General features: G+C 44.3%; 1 protein-coding gene across 1 annotated transcript in view; it reads left to right on the top strand.

Moving 5' to 3' along the window:
- The window catches only part of TENM2 (teneurin transmembrane protein 2), a 3,459,878-nt gene that overhangs the window by 3,110,190 nt on the left and 330,223 nt on the right, over positions 1–19,465 (top strand). Inside the window, 1 exon segment of the mRNA XM_021076712.1 lies at positions 17,013–17,247. Coding sequence (XP_020932371.1) covers positions 17,013–17,247 — 235 coding nt within the window.

Here is a 19,465-nt window from a genome sequence, read left to right as displayed (position 1 = left end):
ATGAGAGCTGTGAGCTCAGGGTACCTGTAGCTGTGCAGGCAGATATGGACTGGACAATCAGAGTAAACCCAAGTAGTGAAACCTCTTCTTATCCTGCACTTCCGTGTTCACTTCATGAATCCAGAAGCCCCAGTCCACTTCATGTGTGCAGAGTACCCCAAAGGCCATATATGTCCTACTGATGTGATTCCGAATCCAGGGCAGGGAGTTCTTTTGTGGTACATCAGATTAAGGATCTGGCATTGTCATTGCAGCAGCTTGGGTCACTGCTGTGAGTGCGGCCAAAGAAAGAAAGAAAGAAACTAAAAAGAAAAGAAACCAGGGCAGGAATTCCGAGCCTGAACCTTGCTAAGAAAGCAATATTGCACTTGTATTCCATGTGCATAATTGAAGACTCCAATTCACCATGCTCTATTATCTAGAATTAAACATGAAAGACAGTTGATAAATACCACATTCAGTTGAAAACACAAATGAATCAAAATGTTATAGTTTCTCTCCACAGGTAATAATTAACATTCTTGTGCATTTCTCTGGGTGTCACGGAGCATCCCTTAAATGATATGCTCATGAAAAACCTTGTACAGTGAGACATGAATGTATATAGGCCTTAGGAGATAATTCTGTGAGCTGCAGTGTAGGTTGTAGACGTGGCTTGGACCTGGCATTGCTGTGGCTGTGGTTTAGGCCACCGGCTACAGCTCCAATTCAACCAGTAGCCTGGGAACTTCCATATGCTGCGGGTGTTGCCCTAAAAAGACAAATAACAACAACAACATGAAAAATGAAGCATTTTGATAGTTAAAAACCATAAGGGGGGGGAAAAAGAGTTCAGTGGGATCTTTGTGGACCAACAAAAAGTTCAACATGGATTTTGCCCGTCTTTCTTCCCTAGCGGCCAGAGAGACTCTGTAACCTAAGTAATCCATCGGACCCTGGGTAGATGCTCAATAATCAATTGCCAGATGAATAAGCACATGAGCAAATGAAGATGTGAATGAAAGAATGAACAAATGATGGAAAATGATTTGCCCTAAGCTTAGCTCATGGGTCACTTTTCTGGTGTAAGAAATTTAATTGGAGAGAAGGCAAAAGGAATTTTGTGGAGAGAACTGTCACTTCTTTGGATTTCTCTCAGAGAAAATGAAAGGCTTTTTAACAAGTGACAACTTGCATATGACTTTGCTGGGCACTGTACAAAGAGACTCCCATAGAATGAAAACTTTTTCCAATTTCATGCCATGTATAAGTTAGAGAGATTTAGCAAGATTTAATGCACTAAGAGTTCGTTATGGGTCAGTGGGTTAAGAACCCAACACGGTGTCCATGAGGATGTGGGTTCACTCTGTGGGTTAAGGATCTGGCATTGCCACAAGCTATGGCATAGGTCGCAGATATGGCTCAGATCCGACGTTGCCATGGCTGTGGCATAAGCCTACAGTTGCAGCTCTGATTCAACTCCAAGCCCAGGAACTTCCATATGCCACAACTGCGGCCATTAAAAAAAAAAAGGTGGAGGGGGTGGATTTAATGCACTAAATACACCAAGTGGAGTGGTTTCATACACAGCATGCCAGTGTTAGCCCCAATGTTACCCCTAAAACAGAGCAACCATAAAATGTCTTGGACTTGTCATCATACATTAAGGAAGCTGTTGGATTTCATCTGATCCAGTCCAAAAAGTCTCCATGAAGGAGGAGGAGATCCATCTACCTTGCTTTTGGTTGTACAAACACTCTGCAGCATCACCCTTTCTCTCTGTCACATTCATTTGCTTTTTGTATCACCAGCTACAGAGATGAATTGAGATTTGTGCCACCAAGGTGAGTTCAGTGGCCTGTAGCAGGGATTCTGTGATACAATACATTCACGATGGAGAAGCGAACATGTTCCAGGGGCCTGGAGAGCCACAAGAGATCCTGTTAGTCAGAGTTTGGATGTGAAGTGTGTCTATTCCCACTTGGGGTGTGTCAGAGGCCTCTGCCATCATGGGTTCCATGGGGATTTCTGCTTGCAAGGCATTTGTTGTCATGTTTGGGTTGCTGCAGAAGAGAAAAAATTGCTGCGGTTTGCGTGAGATAGAGCTGTGTTTGGGTAAGGAAGCCGGCGATAATTTTTTTTTCCAGAACTTTGATCATGTTCAAGCTTTTGTGATTTGTATTCAATGATAGCAAGCAACAGCCCCTTTGAAAGACTTCCATTTCCATTAGAATTCGGGCTTTCTTTCTGACCCCTTTGTTCTTGCCTTACTTCTCAAAGTGTCATTCATTCATTCTTTCATTCATTCATTTGGCAATCCTTTATTGTCTCTGCTAAGTGTTCCAGGAGCCAGGGATTTGGTAGAGAATAAAAACAGCATCCTTGCCTTCAAAGAGCTTACTTTCCAGTGAAGAAAGACAGTTTATTAAACTATGATGTTAATAAGTGCTTTAGACAAAAAGAAGGCAATGTAAAAATTGGATATGTGTATATGTGTAACTGGATCACTTTGTTGTATAGCAGAAATTATCACAATATCATAAATCAACTATAATTCAATAAAACTTTTTTTTTCCAAAAAGAAAGCAGTGTAAGGAGGATATGACTGCTGAGATTTTCTAGGAAGTCATGTCTTAAATGGTGACACTCGCTTGAGACCCCCACATACCTAAGGAATGAGCCACTCCACTCTCTGTGCCCCCAGGCCAAGCACATGGCACGTGCAAGGGGCCTGAGGCAGAAGCCTGCTTGGCTCAGTTTCAGCCCAGGCAGAGGCCAGGGAGGACAAAGTCCAGCCTTATTGACTTCAGTGTTCTCTTTAAGAACCAAGCTGGAAGCCAAATGGTAGAGACAAACGGAGGCTGATCATCTGGCCAAATCCAACACACGTCCCAGATTTTAAAATGTCTTTGTTCTTGCTTGGGGGTATGTTTGTTCCCGCAGACATTGGAATGGCTCCCTCCCTCTTTCCTTCAGGTCTCTGATCAAATATCATCTTATTGAGAAGCCTTCCCAGACCAGACTATGAAAGTGTCAGATAAGCAGTGTTAGAAATGGAAATTATTTTCTCCACCAAATCTGATTACTTCATGCGAGAGCGATGACTCGCTCTCTACGTTATGGAATTAAAAATGATCCCATTTGAGATGATAAACACTAGGAAGTCTCAGTAACCCAAGAAGCCCTGAGAAACAAATTGCTAATTCAGGACGTACACCATCTAAACGTGATGAATAACTCGGGGCCTCCATGGGTTCACTGGTGAACAGCAGTGATAGAGCAACCCTCTCGGCTCAGAGACGAGCCTGAACAGAAGAATCTTAAAAGTCTGCAGTTTCCACAGGCTCTTCATGTGAAATAAGGGCTGGTACTAAACAGGAACACCAGAGTTTAAGAAAAGCTAAGCTTTCCTGAGGCTGATCTGCACAGGGAATAAGAGAATGTATAAAAAGTGAAAAGCAGAGAATCTGACTGCCATGGCCTGGCTCACTGTGGACGTGCAGGTCCGGTCCCCAGCCCAGCACAGTGGGTTAAAGATCCGGCATTGTGGCAGCTTCAGTGAAGGTTGGCTGCACATTCAATCCCTGGCCTGGGTATGTCCGTGTGCCATGGGTGCAGCCATTTAAAAAAAAAAAAAAAAAAAAAAAAAAAAGGCCCTTTGAAGGGCCTACTGTCTGATGGGTTTATTTAAACATATTTAAGTTACAAAAGGTGAAAATTAGGAGCATGGATTATTTCAGTATGTTTTAAGACCTAGAGCTACTATAACTCATGAGTAAGGAAAAGAATCGATTTTTCTTATTTTTTTTAGTTGAAGCATAGTTGATTTACAATGTTGTGTTAGTTTCAGGTGTACAGCAATGTGATTCAACTAGATAGGTAGGTAGGTAGATAGATGTCTTTTTCTGATTCTGTTCCATTATGGTTAGTTACAAGATATTGAATATAGTTCCCGTACAACTATACAACAGGCTCTTGTTGTTTATCTGTTTTATGTATGATGATTTGTGTCTGTTAATCCCAAACTCCTACCTGATCCCTGCCATCTCTTTCCCCTTTGTTCCTATGTCTGTGAATCTATTTCTGTTTCATAAATAAATTCATTTGCATCACCTTTTTGGAGAAGGGTCCCTTCATCTTTCGTTTTTCCTAGTGTATTTTTTAAAATTAAAGGTATAGTTGATATACGCTCTTGTGCCAATTTCTACTGTACAGCAAAGTGAACCAGTCATGTATATATATATGCGTGTGCATGTATGTGTATATATATATATGTGTGTGTGTATATACACACACATTCCTTTTCTTATATTATCTTCCATCATGGTCTATCCCAAGAGATTGGATATAGTTCTCTGTGCTGTGCAGTAGGAAGGGGTCCCCTATTCTTTTCCATTTTTTTTTTTGTCTTTTTTTTTAGGGCCACACCCAAGACCTATGGAGGTTCCCTGGCTAGGAGTCAGATTAGAGGTGCAGCCACTGGCCTGCACCACAGCCACAGCAATGCCAGATCCGAGCCGCATCTGCAACCTACACCGTAGCTCATGGCAATGCCGGATCCTTAACCCACTGAGTGAGACCAGGGATTGAACCCATGTCCTAATGGGTGCTAGCCGGGTTCATTACCCCTGAGCCACAACGGCAATTCCGAGGGGTCCCTTATTCTTAATGGCGCTATTTATGTCAAAAATATCTGGCAAGAAGAAGTTTTGAGAGTTATTGAAATGATCTTGGAATCCCAGGATCTATTTCACTCCTCTCTCCACCATCTTTAAAAAGAATTACCCTGCAGTTCCCGTCGTGGCGCAGTGGTTAACGAATCCGACTAGGAACCATGAGGTTGCGGGTTCGGTCCCTGCCCTTGCTCAGTGGGTTAATGATCCGGCGTTGCCGAGAGCTGTGGTGTAGGTTGCAGACGCGGCTCGGATCCCGCATTGCTGTGGCTCTAGCATAGGCCGGTGGCTACAGCTCCGATTCGACCCCTAGCCTGGGAACCTCCATATGCCGTGGGAGCGGCCCAAGAAATAGCAAAAAAGCCAAAAAAGCCAAAAAAAAAAAAAAAAGAATTACCCTAATTAGGCAGAAATAAAGCAATACTGACATTTCCTAAGTACCTCCTATTTCTGATGCATTTTCTAAGCACTTTAACTTTGCTACCGCATGTGGTTCTCTTTACCAAGGAGGGTGGTTATTAAGCACCTTTTATGGATGGGGAAACAAAGGCACAGACAGGATACTACTTCATAACTCTGGTTGTTCAACTCTAGAAGTTAAACCAGGCTAAACTGGGCATATTAATATTGAAAAGACTGTGAAAAAGCCCTGGAAATGGCCTGATGAACTGTGGCTAGAAAAGAAGGTTTTTTTCTAAGGGGGGCAAAGCGGGCGATGGCGACTCTACTGTCATTGTCACCTCTTCCCCCGCAAAGCTGAGATCTGTAGCGCACACTTGCCTCTCCTTGGTCGCAGTGTTTTCTGAAAGTTGTTTGCATCCTGGGGCTCTTGGGTAGGGGACAGGAGTGGATTTTCTCATCTTTCCCTGCTTGGCATTGGGTATTCCTGTTTATCGTCCTTAATAGAAGGATCCTGAGCACTGTCTGACCCGTTTTAACTAGGAGATGCAAAGCAACTCCAAGACAATTTTGAGAGAAAATACCAAGTAATTATAAAGAAAATCCAAAGGGCACTTTCTCTGATAGTTCATGAACTATGTAATCCTTCAAGAAGCTCTCTGATTGTTTCTCTGGGATAATTACTGTGTGTGTGTGTGTGTGTGTGTGTGTGTGTGTGTGTGTGTGTGTGTGTGTGTGTGTGTGTGTTTTGAAGACAGAGTATCCTGAAAACATCTCCAGCAGTGTATCCCGTACATCCCACTACATCAGCTGTCACTTGACATGAAACCAGATGCAGTTCAAGGTCTGACATTCAGCTGACTTCTGTTTATATAGTATGGAGAAACTTTTGTTCCCTTGCCCTATAAGGCGCGTACCATGAGAGATTTGGGGAAAAGGTCACCCAGATAGTAAATAATTCTGCTGAGCTTTGAAGTGAAAATGCTTTTGGAACCTTTATCCTGTCCTTGCCATTTAACTGGTATGCTTCAGTCATTCTTGCTATTAATGAAAGGTGTAGATCAGAGCTTGCCCCCATCATTCTGTTGGTCCGAGGCTCAATCTGAAATCAAAATCATATTTTGTCTTTGTTTTGATCCTCTTCCTGTGTTCAGGGGAAAGAATTGTGACCGTCTCAAAGAAAAAAAAAAATAATGAAACACACCCCAAGGGAAACCTAGTTAAACACCTAAAGAATGACATCTTGATGGAAGAAAATTCCACTGTCATTTTTATTTTTCAAAAAAAGAAAAATAGCCTAGCCTTTGAAAAAAAAAATTATCTTTCATGGGTGGGGAAATATCCAAATTATGCCCAGCCTATTTTACAATAAGACCTTGAAAAGCTATGCGATGAGCTGGAATGAGAAGAGTTTAAATTTTTGATGCAATTCTCTGCTTGGGAAAGTGATAATGCAGCTCCAATAACAGAGAGAGTATTTTCTGCTACAGCGCAACAATCAACATAACGTCTGGGCGTATTAATAATTTCACTCCTAAACTTCTCGACAGGGAGAGCATGGGTCTTAATAGCATTGTCAAGATCCTTAGGGCAATTGAAAAACCCAAAATCATTACTTTCTACTGATAGGCTTTTCTTTCCCAGAGGATGGCAAAATACCTAGGGTAATGTAGATTTATTGAAATGCTCAGATAGGCACCGCTCAGATGTAACTTTGCAATAAAATCTTCTCTTTAGAACAGTTTCTCTCAAATATTTCAAGTGGCTTTTTTTTTTTTTTTTTTGTCTTCATCACTTGGAAAGTAGCTAATGGAGTTGACATTGATCTCAAGTGATACTTTCCTGGTGATTTAGGAAGGCAAGGAGTAAGTATAGGGGTTTGGGGAAATGATGTGGCATCTATGATTAAAGTCCCTTTCTGGCCCATCAGAGATGGGAACTTGCCCTTTCATGGCAAGATGGTCCCAAACCTACAAGCGCTATTAAGCTCGTAATTCAAGGGTAGCTGCTGGTTTGGCACCCGATTCCAAAGTTCCCTCCCTCTGACTCCCCCCCCCCCACCTCCCTGCCTGTGTGTGGCTGGGTTGTAACTGAGCAGAAATGGCTCTCTGCTGTGATTATAGCCACGGCTGAAGCACCGGAACAAATTCTAGGATCCCCCTTGGACCCTCAAGTATACAATTGGCTTTCAAACGGTTATCACCTAACAGTCTCCTCCTGAAAAATAGCAACAGCAGCGGAGTCCCAGCCAAAAAGCTCCTTATGAAGGACCGGCTTCAGGTTGCCAGGGAAAGATATTTTTAAGTGGTATGAAGGGCGCCTCATCTGAGATCTAACTTTGATTTTTTCCAATGGGGCTGTGCAACAGCCAGACCTCGTGGTTATGAAGAAGAGAGGGTATCACTATTTACATGAAATGGCCAGAATAGGGAAATTCACAGAAACAGAAAGTGGATCAATAGGAGGGATTGGAGATCCACTGATAACGGGTATGGGGTTTCCTTGGGGGGTTAGTTTGTGAAGAGGGTAGGGGAGAAATGTTCTCAAGTTAGATGGTAGTGATGGTTACACATCTCAGCGAATATACTTTTTGTTTGTTAGTTTGTTTTTATGGCTGCACCCACAGCATAAGGAGGTACCCAGGCTAGGAGTCGAATCAGAGCTACGACTCCCAGCCTACACCACAGCCACAGCAATGCAGGATTCAAGCCACATGTGCCATCTACACCACAGCTCCCCGCAACACCAGATCCTTACCCCACTAACAAGGCCGGGGATCGAACCTGCATCCTCATGGATACTACTGGGTTCGTTAAGCACTGAGCCATGACAGGAACTCCATATACTTTAAAAATTCTAAAATGTACACTTTAAAGGGCCAAATTTGGGAGTTCCTATTGTGGCGCAGTGGTTAACGAATCCGACTAGGAACCATGAGGTTGCGGGTTCGGTCCCTGCCCTTGCTCAGTGGGTTAACGATCCGGCGTTGCCGTGAGCTGTGGTGTAGGTTGCAGACGCGGCTCAGATCCCGCGTTGCTGTGGCTCTGGCGTAGACCGGTGGCTACAGCTCTGATTTGACCCCTAGCCTGGGAACCTCCATATGCCGCAGGTGTGGCCCAAGAAATAGCAACAACAACAACAACAGCAGCAGCAACAACAAAAAAGACAAAAAAATAATAATAATAATAAAGGGCCAAATTTTATTATAGCTTAGCACAGTGTTTATTCATAAAAATTAAAAGAGGAGGTCAGGCAGAGCCAGGAAAGAACCAATAAAAACAGAGGGGATTAAAGTCACCTCTCTCCTGTGTTGGGCTCTGTCCCTATTAAAGGATCCTCTGAGGACAACAAGAATTTGAGAATTAACTAGAATGCTCACAGAACACAGGGAGAAATCTATTCTGATCCCTCCCAACATAACCCTCCAGGGATGTGAGTTGTTAATTCAGTGGTTTGTTCCTTCATTCTGTGCTATTTCTGTGCCTAGTACTGTAGCCTTGTGCTGGGATATAAAAACAAGGAGCTCAGAGTCTAGTGGGGAACACAGGTGAGTCCAAAAGTACCACAAAACCGTGTGTTGACGGAGTTGCCATCGTGGCTCAACCACTAACGAACCCAACTAGTATCCATGAGGACTCGGGTTCCATCCCTGGCCTCGCTCAGTGGGTTAAGGATCCGACGTTGCCATAAGCCGTGGTGTAGGTCACAGACGAGGCTCAGATATCACATTGCTGTAGCTGTGGTGTAGACTGGGCGCTACAGCTCCACTTTGACACCTGGCTTGGGAACCTCCATATGCCGCAGGTGTGGCCCTAGAAAGACAAAAAGACAAGAAAGCAACCTCGTTCTGACAGTCATGAAAGAGATGTACCCCGAGCCCACTGGAATGCCATCCAGATGCAACGCAGTTAGATACAAAATGTGCCAATGTACAGGGGGACACTTAGATTGCTTAACCTCCTTGCCCTCAATTTTCTCATCTTTAAAATGGAGAACTATATTGACCCTGAAGGTTTTTGGAAGTTTTAAGGAAGGTGAACTATAGAGCGTGCTTATCACGCAGCTGGTGCTTATCAAATGGGAGCGCTTGTTCTTAGATGTGCTAAGATGTCCTTCTCAGCCCGAGTGATTTATGAATGTAGCTTGTAGAGTGGACAAAACTTCGGTTTCTGAGCGGGCAACCGACAGTTCCTCGGGACTGCAGTCTCCTGCTCTTGCTCCGTGATGTTGACGTGTGTCACTGAGAACGCACTTGGAAGGTTTTTTCTCTGAATCACACATTTTGTATAAGCAAGAGAATGACAAATCATTCCCTAGAAGTGGGCTCTGGTCAGGCTTTCCTTCTCTGGGGCTCTGGTCAGGCTGAATGGGGCCCTTCCATCAAGGACGGACAGCCCCCCGGATCCAGGATTGTGTGTGACCCTGGCCCATAGGCACTGGACACAGCCGTATCTGATCCCCCACTGGCAGATGAGAAATAGGATGTAACTTGGCCAGCTCCTTCAACCTTCCTTCTTTTTTCTTCTCCATTCTGAAATGCAGAGAAAGGCACCACTGTAGCTTGCTACAAGAGCCACCAGATCCAAGAAATACTGCAGATCAGTCCACCAGCCTGCAAAGCTAGCAATACCATACGTGGCTCAGTAATAAAAAAAAATATATGAGTCTGTTCTTGAGGAGACAAATCATTTAATAGAAGTTAAAGACAGGAAAGGAGAGAATAAGCTGAATGTCCAGTGTCTGGTACTTGGAGACAAATAAGTAAGCCTGTCTCCAAACGATGGAGGAAGCTGAATCTGGACCAGCTCCACTCCCTCACCCCCAGGCTGTTGGCAAAGTACCTGCAGTCAGAGCTGGCAGGACGAGCTAGGACCGGTGTGCCCTTGTTTTTGCCTCCACCATACGTAATTGCTGCTCATCCCTCCTGCCCCTGGGATGTTATGGGAGCCTGAGATGCTGCAGGAAGAGAAGGTTTGCAGACGGCCTTTGGGGGGGAGGCACAGAAGAGAGATTGTGCTGCCGTTTGGCTGTTCTGGCCTATTTCTCCTGATTCAAGCAGCACTGCAAGGGGCAGAGCTTTGAGGTGGGTGGTTCCCTCCACTTTCTCACAAGATTTGGTTCTGCAATTCAAGCAAATGTGCAAAGAAACACATGGAGCTAGTTTTCTTTTGTGTTTGCCAGGGTGAGCGCACACTGGGGCAGGGTCCTCACCTCCTCCCTGTGTGTGTTCACTCTGGGGACTCCTGCTCCTTTGCTTGGGACAGCATGGGGAAGAGACCCTGCCATCACATATCAGCTCTACCGTTTACCCAGCTTCGTGACCAAGGGTGCATTACTTAACCGCTCTGGGCCTCACCTGCAGGATCTGTAAAATGGGGACAATAAGAGAACCGATCCCACGGGAGTGAGTGGGAACACACGGAAGTCCTTGAAGTGCAGCACTTTACTCAAGATCAGACACACAGGAAGAACTTAATGCACAGCATCTATTGTCAATATTATAATTTTATTGTCATTAGCATTAATTATTTTGTTCATGGAAGTGGGGCAGTTCTGAATCCTAGGTTCCACTTCTGCAGGCTCTTAGAGGGTGCTATTGAAACCACCTGTGTTAATGCCTGTGCCATGTCACTTAGTCACTGTCCCTCTGCAGACAGAGTCCGAAGGTGGGAGGGGATCAGTGGTTGGTGACTTTGCCTTCATTTGTTGATTCGCTACCTCCATCTGAAAGCTGGCCCCTCAAAGAGCTCAGAACACTGGAGTACTCCAGGAGATACTCACTGCTTTCCCTAGAGCCTGGGTTGCTGTTGCTGTTATTACCATTACTGTTGTTATTAATTTTAACACAAACTAATATGTAATCATATGTATTGACAGCTTGCCGTGTGTCAAGGATTGTGCTCAGCTCCCTATCAGTATTCTCATTTGATTCTCCAAAAAACCATACGAAAGAAGTAAAATTACTATACCCATTTTACTCTTTATAGAGAAAGAGACTCAGAAAAAAATATGTAACTTTCTAGTGGTCATGGCCAATCATCAGCCTGGCCATCTGCAATAGCCTCTGCTCTCCTTCGTTCTAACCAGAGGCTGTGATTCTTGGAACTCCTCACCTCCGATTCCCTCTGGCTCCCATTCAAGGTCAGATTTGGACAGGGTGTCCCGGTACCAGTTTTCATCACCCAGAAACTCCAGAGCCTCTGTCAACACCATCCCCACTTCAAGCATCTTCAAATTGCTGTCAAGACGTAACCTGCCCCAAAGATGAGTTTCAGAAGGCAGAGAGTTTGTGGTTAATTCATTATCTTGGGGTCTGCAGGGTTGAAACTTTTAAAGGCCAACCACTGGCATGCCATCTCCAAGAATGAGTGAGTTATGAGCAGCTAGGCAGGCCTTTACTTTTATTTTTTTCTTCCACATATTTTATCATCAATTTAAATCACCTGGAATAATTGCTGCAGGTAAGGCAAGCCTCTATGACTTCTTCCCTACTCTCCCGCCATCATCAGCACCCCGCTTGGCAAGGGTAGACCCAGCCTTAATGCCTCCCAAGCTGTTTATTTAGGAAGAGTGAAACAACAATGGCCAATTATTGTGAATTTACTTGCAAAGGAAATTCTTCCTTTAGACCTTCTGAAAACTGTGGATGTTGCTGGTTTCCACATGCTGTCTGAGCCCCATGAGTCTAGTCAACACAAGAGTGGATAGTCCACAATTTTGTAGTCCCCACACAACTTTGTTAGAATTGGTATTATTTCCCCACAAAGAAGCACTGCTTTAGGATTCTACTGCCAACCAGTTAGCATTTCGGAAGGACGGAATACGTAGGCAGCATCCCTGTCACGGTCAAAATTGCTAGTAACTGTCCCACCACAAATTTCGAAACTCAGAAGCATAGAACAGGAATTCCTATTGTGGTTCAACAGCTTAAGAACTCAACATAGTGTCTGTGAGGATGCTTGGTCTCAGTCACCAGGTTAAGGGTCTGGTGTTACTGCAAGCTATGGCATAAGTTGCAGATGCAGCTTGGATCCAGTGTTGCTCTAGCTGTGGCATAGGCCAGTAGCAGTAGCTCTGATTTGACCAGCAGCCCAGGAACTTCTGTATGCCTCAGGTGCAGCCCTAAAAAGAAAAAAAAAAAAAAAGAAGAAGCAGCAGCAGCAGCATAGACCATTCAGGAAGTAAACAAATCCACACAAGCAAACAGAACATGTGAAGGCACTTATTCAAGCTCTTTATTTTTAAATATTCAGGATACAACTTCTGCATAAATTATCTTTGCTACGAGTCCTACCTGTCGTGCCCTAGCTTTTAACAAAGAACCAATATATAGCTCCTCCTTCCAAGAACCAAAAGCCACACAGTACCTGAAAACAAATTCCAGATTCTCGACTCAAGATAAATCAGGTACAACATCAGGAGCACAGCCATTTTAATGGCAGTTGCCTTTTTTTTTTTTTTGTGAATAGCCTACGTATTAGGTTGATACCATATAAGCGTTTATGTCATGTAGTTATTCGTGGCTCAATTACATTGTTATGTGAGTTCCCATTTATGTAATAGAAGAGCCATTAATAATAGGCACATAAATTAATCGCAATAAATGCATAGAACGCAGAGTGGACATGAAGGTTCCTTCATCAAGCTGAGTTACTCATTTTTGTTTCACCATAGATTGGAGGCAACAGTTGCCTTGGAGGACGGCTTTCTCGTGTAATTTAGCTTCTTGGAAAGCAGCAAGGCATGTTGTTGGCCATTGTCTGCGTTTTTGAAATAGAAAACCATCACATCCAGCAAGCACACTGAATGACTGTAAGAAAACCTAATAAACAGAAAAGGTGCTTGAGATCATTAGCCATAGCAGAGGTGTTGTTTTATTAGAGATTTGGTACCCACTCAGAATGCTAAGGAACCCTGGGTTAAGCCAGCAGTCAAAAATGTTAGTGCCTATCAGCTGGTAACATAAATGCATGCATCCGGCCAGATTAAGATAATAGGGGTTGTTAAGGTAGATGGCAAAAAATAAATACAGAAATAATTAAATTTTTTAAAAAACACACCTGGTGGCATTCACCTCTATCCACACTTGTGGCCATGAGGGTATACAGACTCCGTATCTTCAATTTGTTTTTGTTTTCAAAAGGAGTCAAAAGTCTAGGACACTTGGAGTTCTCTCTGTGGCTCAGTGGTTAAGGAACCTGACTAGGATCCATGAGGATGCAGGTTCGATCTGGCCTTGCTCAGTGGGTTAAGTATCCGGCGTTGCTGTGCGCTGTGGTGTAGGTCACAGATGCAGCTTGGATCTGGCATAGCTGTAGCTGTGGCTGTCAGCCATAGCTGCAATTCGACCCCTAGCCTAGGAACTTCCATATGCCTCGGGTTCGGCCCTGAAAAGAAAAAAAAAAAAAAAAAAGTCTGGAACACTGTACACAATCTTGACTTTAAATATTGGGTAATATTCAGCTTGGGAGCTGCTGATTTGTGACTCTTGCCCTAGAGACTCTATCTCTGGGAGTGCTCCCTTGACTCAAATCTGGGCTCCTTGAGAGTTGCAGTTACCTCTTTATCCATCCCTTCATTCCCAAGAGAACCCAGAAATGTTCCATATACATGATTTGAAGGAACTTACCAGCCAATCAGGTAGTGTGGTTAGCAATTTACACTCATCCTTCTTCTCTAACTTTCACAGCCACCTTAGGAGTAGTGTCTGCTATTTGCATCATTTGGCAGATGAGCACGCTGGCAGTTAGAGAAATGAAATTTCAGGCCCAGGTTCTCACAACTTGAACGTGTGCAGACCCAATTCTAGAACCCAGTTCTCTAGATTTAGCTCCTAACTGCTGGCTTAGTGCCCCCCACTCCCCACCCACATGCTTCCTAGAGCTCTGCATATACCCCAGCGGGAGCTTCAACCCCTGCGTGTTATAATTGTCTTTTCCTTCTAGCTCCTGTATGTAGTTGGAAAGTTTGAGTTTTCCATAGATAAGTAAATGAGCAAAGAGAATCAGCCTCACAGTGGAAATGAGCAACAGGAGAAGGAGAACAACTTTGGATACTGAGGCTGGAGAATAGTTGGTGCTGTTGCCACTGGGGGTAATTTGAAATATGCACAGTGAAAGAGCTTTTTGCTTTGTGGGAGGGCTGGGTCCAGGGGGAGCTAAGTTTCCATTCATCCTCCCCTGCCCTTCTTTGTCAACCCCCCCCACCCCCCGTCCCCCAGCCACCCATGAAACACTAGGCCTTCTTTTTAGAAGAAACAGAGAGTTTGAAATCTCTTCCAAGTAACCGGAAGACTCGCCCTCCGTTTTTTGGGGAACAAACCTCACAGCACCCAGGTGGGTGTTTCCATTCACCCTGGCCCCTGCCCCCCACCAGAGACGTTTCAGCAGAAAGACAACCACAGGAATTCCACCCACACGGAACACAGATGGACACAAAAGGGCCACACAGGCTGACACAGGCTGGAGTAGGCAGAGAAATCTCAGCTCAGGGTGAAGAGGCAGGAAGCAGGGGGGTCCCAGGATCTCATTTAGTGAATTAAGTCCTCTTTGTACTTTGGGAGTGTGTGTGGTCTGGGGAGCTGGAGGGTAGGGGTCAGGGGCCAAGGGAAATGAAAAGTTAGGGCTGGGGGGCTGGGGAGGGTGGGGTCTCCCTTGTTCACTGACTCATCTCGCCTTCTGCCTTCCCGAGGCAAGTCTCATAATTACCTACCTAATGGAGAATAATGACACCACTTGGATGGGAGTGGAGAGGGGGAGAAAGAAAGGCATGAATTCATTAACCTTGTGTGAGGGGCTTGGATAGCATCTCTGAAGGATCATTATTACATCATTTCACCCCCTTTTCTCACCTCTCTCCACTAATATGAGACAGACAAATGCTAAGTAACTATATAATAATACATTACAAGACAGACAACAATACCAGAAAATATAATAGCCCACTACAGCAATGAAACTCCCTCAAAGATATATTTAAAATGTCACGGGTGCAGCATGTAAAATATGAATTATAGGTTCACTTGGAGGAGGTGATTTGAAAGCTGTACAACTGTACAGTGGCATTTCTCACTGGGTTTTAGTTTTAGTTATCACTAAAACTAAAAAAAAAAAAAAAAAAAAAAAAAAATTATTCAAGTAATTTCGGCCCACAGACACACACTTCGAGGAAGTACCTTCCTCTGTATTTTTCTGTGCCGTTTCTGATGGTCACGATGCTCTCCAAACCTAGTATCTTCTTGACATGTTGTCTTTCTTTCCGAACCTTCCTGCAAGCTTCCTAGGAGCCACGGAATGTCGATTACACCTTTTGAAGATGTAGCCCGGCCACATAAGGAGACAAGTAGTTGAAATTTGTGTCAAATTGCTTGTTTAAATGACTTGAGCCAACTTCTTCAAGCCAGGACAGCAGGGGCTGAGGATTTTAAAAGTTGGCAGGGGCCAAAATGACAAGGCTCGGCAGTCACCTGGTGAGCTGCCAACCCCAACTGGAGGCTTCAAAAAATAAACTTGCTCAAAGGACACAAATTAAAAGTCATGTTTCAGCAGCCATTAAAGCCAAATTATAGGCTTACGTGGCGTGGTGAACTACTTTCATTTTCATTATGCTTAAAATATTTCATTTTGTAGATTGAGAATGGGTTGCTAGGAAAACCATGTGTGGAATTGTCATCTGTGGTCATATTTGCAAGGGAATATGTACAGGGAGGTAGGTCCCCTTTGTGTGTTTCTTCCTGCAAGGACAGAGGATTTCAAGGTCAGAAAACAGGATGCAATTTGGAGTAAGGGTCATGGTTTGAAAACATCCACCCTGACCTTCTCCAGAGACTGGGTCCTCAGGGTTCATCTCTCAGAGGACAGATGTTATTGACCCAGTGATCTGAGCTGGCTCACAGGTGTGTTTTGTTGACTCTCATTAAAATAAATATACATATATACATGTGCATACATATGTATATATAGACATATATATATACATATCAGTATATGAACATATACACACAAACACAAATTCTTTTAGTTATTTGTCAACATTTTTAAAAAACAGGAAATTTTATCTACAAGTCCAGCTTGTCAGCTTTTCTAGGAAAACTTAGAGATCAGTTTTTTTGTTTTTGTGTCTTTTTGCCATTTCTTGGGCCGCTCTCACAGCATATGGAGGTTCCCAGGCTAGGGGTTGAATCGGAGCTGCAGCCACCGGCCTACGCCACAGCCACAGCAACACGGGATCCGAGCCACATCTGAGATCTGCATCACAGCTCACGGCAACGCCGGATCCTTAACCCACTGAGCAAGGGCAGGCACCGAACCTGCAACCTCATGGTTCCTAGTCGGATTCATAAACCACTGCGCCACAACAGGAACTCCGAAAATCAGCTGTCTTGAGCCCTAATCCCTGCATGACCCTGTGAGCCTGGATCTGAGTAAGGGTTTCTTTCCACCCAGTCCAGTTCACCCCAGTCCACAACTGGCCGGCTTCACTTTCTTGCCCAGCCCCAGCAGGCATTTAAATTTGCTGCTCTCTGACTTAGATTGTGCCATATTCTTAAACCTTTAGAAAGAGGACATGTTTTAAAAGAATTCATTCACTGTATTTGTTTATCAGGAAATGGGCTAGGGACTTGTTTCATATATCATGTTCAGTGAATATTATATCTTTCATTGCAGAATTAATGTTTCAAATAATTCCACTGGTTAGCCCTCACTAGTCTGCTTTTGCTAACCTAGTTCCTCATTCTTCATTTGATGCCTATGGATAAAGGCACATCAGTGCGTAGTATTTATTAGTGAGTGGTGCAGGGATGCTTGACGCCGTCTGATCGGCATCTCTGGTTTGTGACTTTCCATTCCGCAATTGTCAATATCGAGGCTTTGGTTCCAGGCTCTCCTCTGCAGGTTTGCAGAGTGTCCTCAGCCGTGTTCTGCAGCCCCTAACAGCCGTTTCTCCTTTCTCTTTTCTCAGGCCCTCCAAACCACCACAGCCAGTCGACACTGAGGCCCCCTCTGCCACCCCCGCACAACCACACGCTCTCCCATCACCACTCGTCCGCCAACTCCCTCAACAGGAACTCACTGACCAATCGGCGGAGTCAGATCCACGCCCCAGCTCCGGCACCCAATGACCTGGCCACCACGCCAGAGTCCGTCCAGCTTCAGGACAGCTGGGTGCTAAACAGCAACGTGCCCCTGGAGACCCGGTAAGTCTCACCCAGGATCACGCCCAGCTCCCCACTGCCTTACCTGCGCCGAGCCGCTGGGCGCTGGGGGCCCTACTCGGGGAGAAAATCCCACTGACATTATGGGACAAGTTTACCAAGTTTGTGCTGTTCCCGTGGTAATTTGACAATCCTGCCAACCCCCTTCACCCACCCTCAGGTTGATAGGTATTTCTTTGTTCACAAGTGTCTCCTTCTAATGCTTGTTTACTTTCTTGGACAGCTCCTGTGTACCCAACTAATAGAATTAGCATAACATATTTTTACTCAAAGGCTCATGGGAAACATGCTTATAAGGGTATATTGACTGAAAGCTGCTGATAAATTATGCATTTGGCCTTTCTTGCAGTAATAAATGAAGACTCATTTGAAATTAAGTGTTTGGGGAGACCTTGAGAAACAATCCCTGATTCCAGACTGACAGAGTATAATTTTAATTTATATTTCATCCAACATGCAGTCTCACTTTAATCCCTCCTGTACACACTAACAGCTTGATGCCTGAGGGGCAAACAGCATTGTAAAAAACAAACAAACAAGAAAAAAAACGGGGCAGCACTTATGTTGGGAGGGAAGAGTTTCAAAGGGATCTCCAAGTCTGGCTTTGTTTTGTTTTGCCTTTGCTTGTGTCCTTTCCTCACCTTTGCTTCTGGTCTTCCAAAGCCATGCCTGCCTTCGTGACCTGAAGGAAACGGCACTGATCACAGCGTGGCGGGATCTGGATTAGCCAGATATTGGAACAGCCTTGCCGTTCCAGCCTCAGATGCTTTCCTGGTGTATGTGATTCAGTTGTTACTATTTTCTTGCCCAGAAAGAACCATGGAGCCTAAAGAGAGAAAGGGGCTAATGCATACGGAACCTTCAAAAAGGTCTTATGTAATTTAGGTTTAAGGAAAGACAGAAATAGCCTGTAACCTTTCTGGCAGTGGCCAGTGAATTTTCAGCCCGCAGCTGATAACAATTATGCAAGCTGTAGCATTTGATGTTGTTTCTTATCTATAATAGTTTTATTAGTAAGATCTTGAGCGTGATTAAGTTCTGCACCATTGTCGCTGCAGTCACTCCAAACTTGTAAGATGTTTTATTTTCTAACAGCTACAGGTGATTTGTAACTCCGCCGGCAATCCTAATCTCTAAGTCTTAAAATAGGCAATAGAAACTATATGCATGTATTATATACAATAGATATACTTTAAAACATTTACGCTGATATGGTAACCCACTCATAAGTAGCTTTGCTGGAAGGGCTCCAGGCTAAAAGCTGACTGGTCTGCCAGGCTTAACTCAGGCTATTTTCATAGTTTGCGATCGTCTTCAAGGCTGGGTAAGACTTTGTTTTTTTTTCTTAAATTAATGAATTGCCATAGAGTTTATTGGGCACCAATCAGCCTATTTTCACACCAAGAGACTCTCGTTTGAAAAGTAGTTTCTAGACAGAAAGGCTACACGGAGTGGGATGGATGAAGGGGGAGGAGAAAGGGAAGGAGAAATGTAGTAGATACATATGCCAGGGAATGCCAGGTTTGTGTGCCCAACCCACAGCGAGGCCAAATAAACCCAAACATTGGAGTTTGAAGCAGAGAAAGGTTTATTGCAGGCCCATGCAAGCAGACAGATGGTTCATGCCCCCCACCCCCAGCAAATCCTGAACTCCCAGAGGGGTTTCAGCAGAGCATTTTTAAAAGCCAGGTAAGGGAGGGGTCACAGGCTGTGTAATTAGCTCGGGCACAGTGCTCTGACTGGCTGATGGGGTAGCAAGGCAGTGTCACAGGGGTTAACATGATCAATCCTGAGGGTTTGGGGGCTACGTGCTCCTGGCCATCAGAGAGCTAATTCCTTTTACTTGGTGGAGGGGTTCACATCTGTAAAACAACTCAAGAAATGTGCACCAGAGACTGTTATCTCGGTACTTCAGAGAGGAGCTAAAACAGGATCTAGGGGAATGGCTTGCCCCAGGAAGACCCCCATAGGGTCCTGCTCAGTTGCAGATACTAAAGAAAAAGAAGAAGGAAAAGGAAAGAAAAGGACCACCATCACCATTACCAACCAGGTTTTGTTTTGGGGGGATTGTTTTTTGTTTTTGTTTTTTTGTTTTTTGTCTTTTTAGATCTGCACCCAAGGGATATGGAAGGTCCCAGGCTAGGGGTCAAATCAGAGCTGTAGCTGCTGGCCTGTACCACAGCCACAACAATACCAGATC

This window comes from Sus scrofa, chromosome 16 (genome assembly GCF_000003025.6).
Source record: "Sus scrofa isolate TJ Tabasco breed Duroc chromosome 16, Sscrofa11.1, whole genome shotgun sequence".
In the NCBI taxonomy this organism is placed as follows: domain Eukaryota; kingdom Metazoa; phylum Chordata; class Mammalia; order Artiodactyla; family Suidae; genus Sus; species Sus scrofa.
The sequence above is the reverse complement of the archived record's forward strand: the minus strand, read 5'-3'. Positions and strand labels throughout refer to the sequence as shown.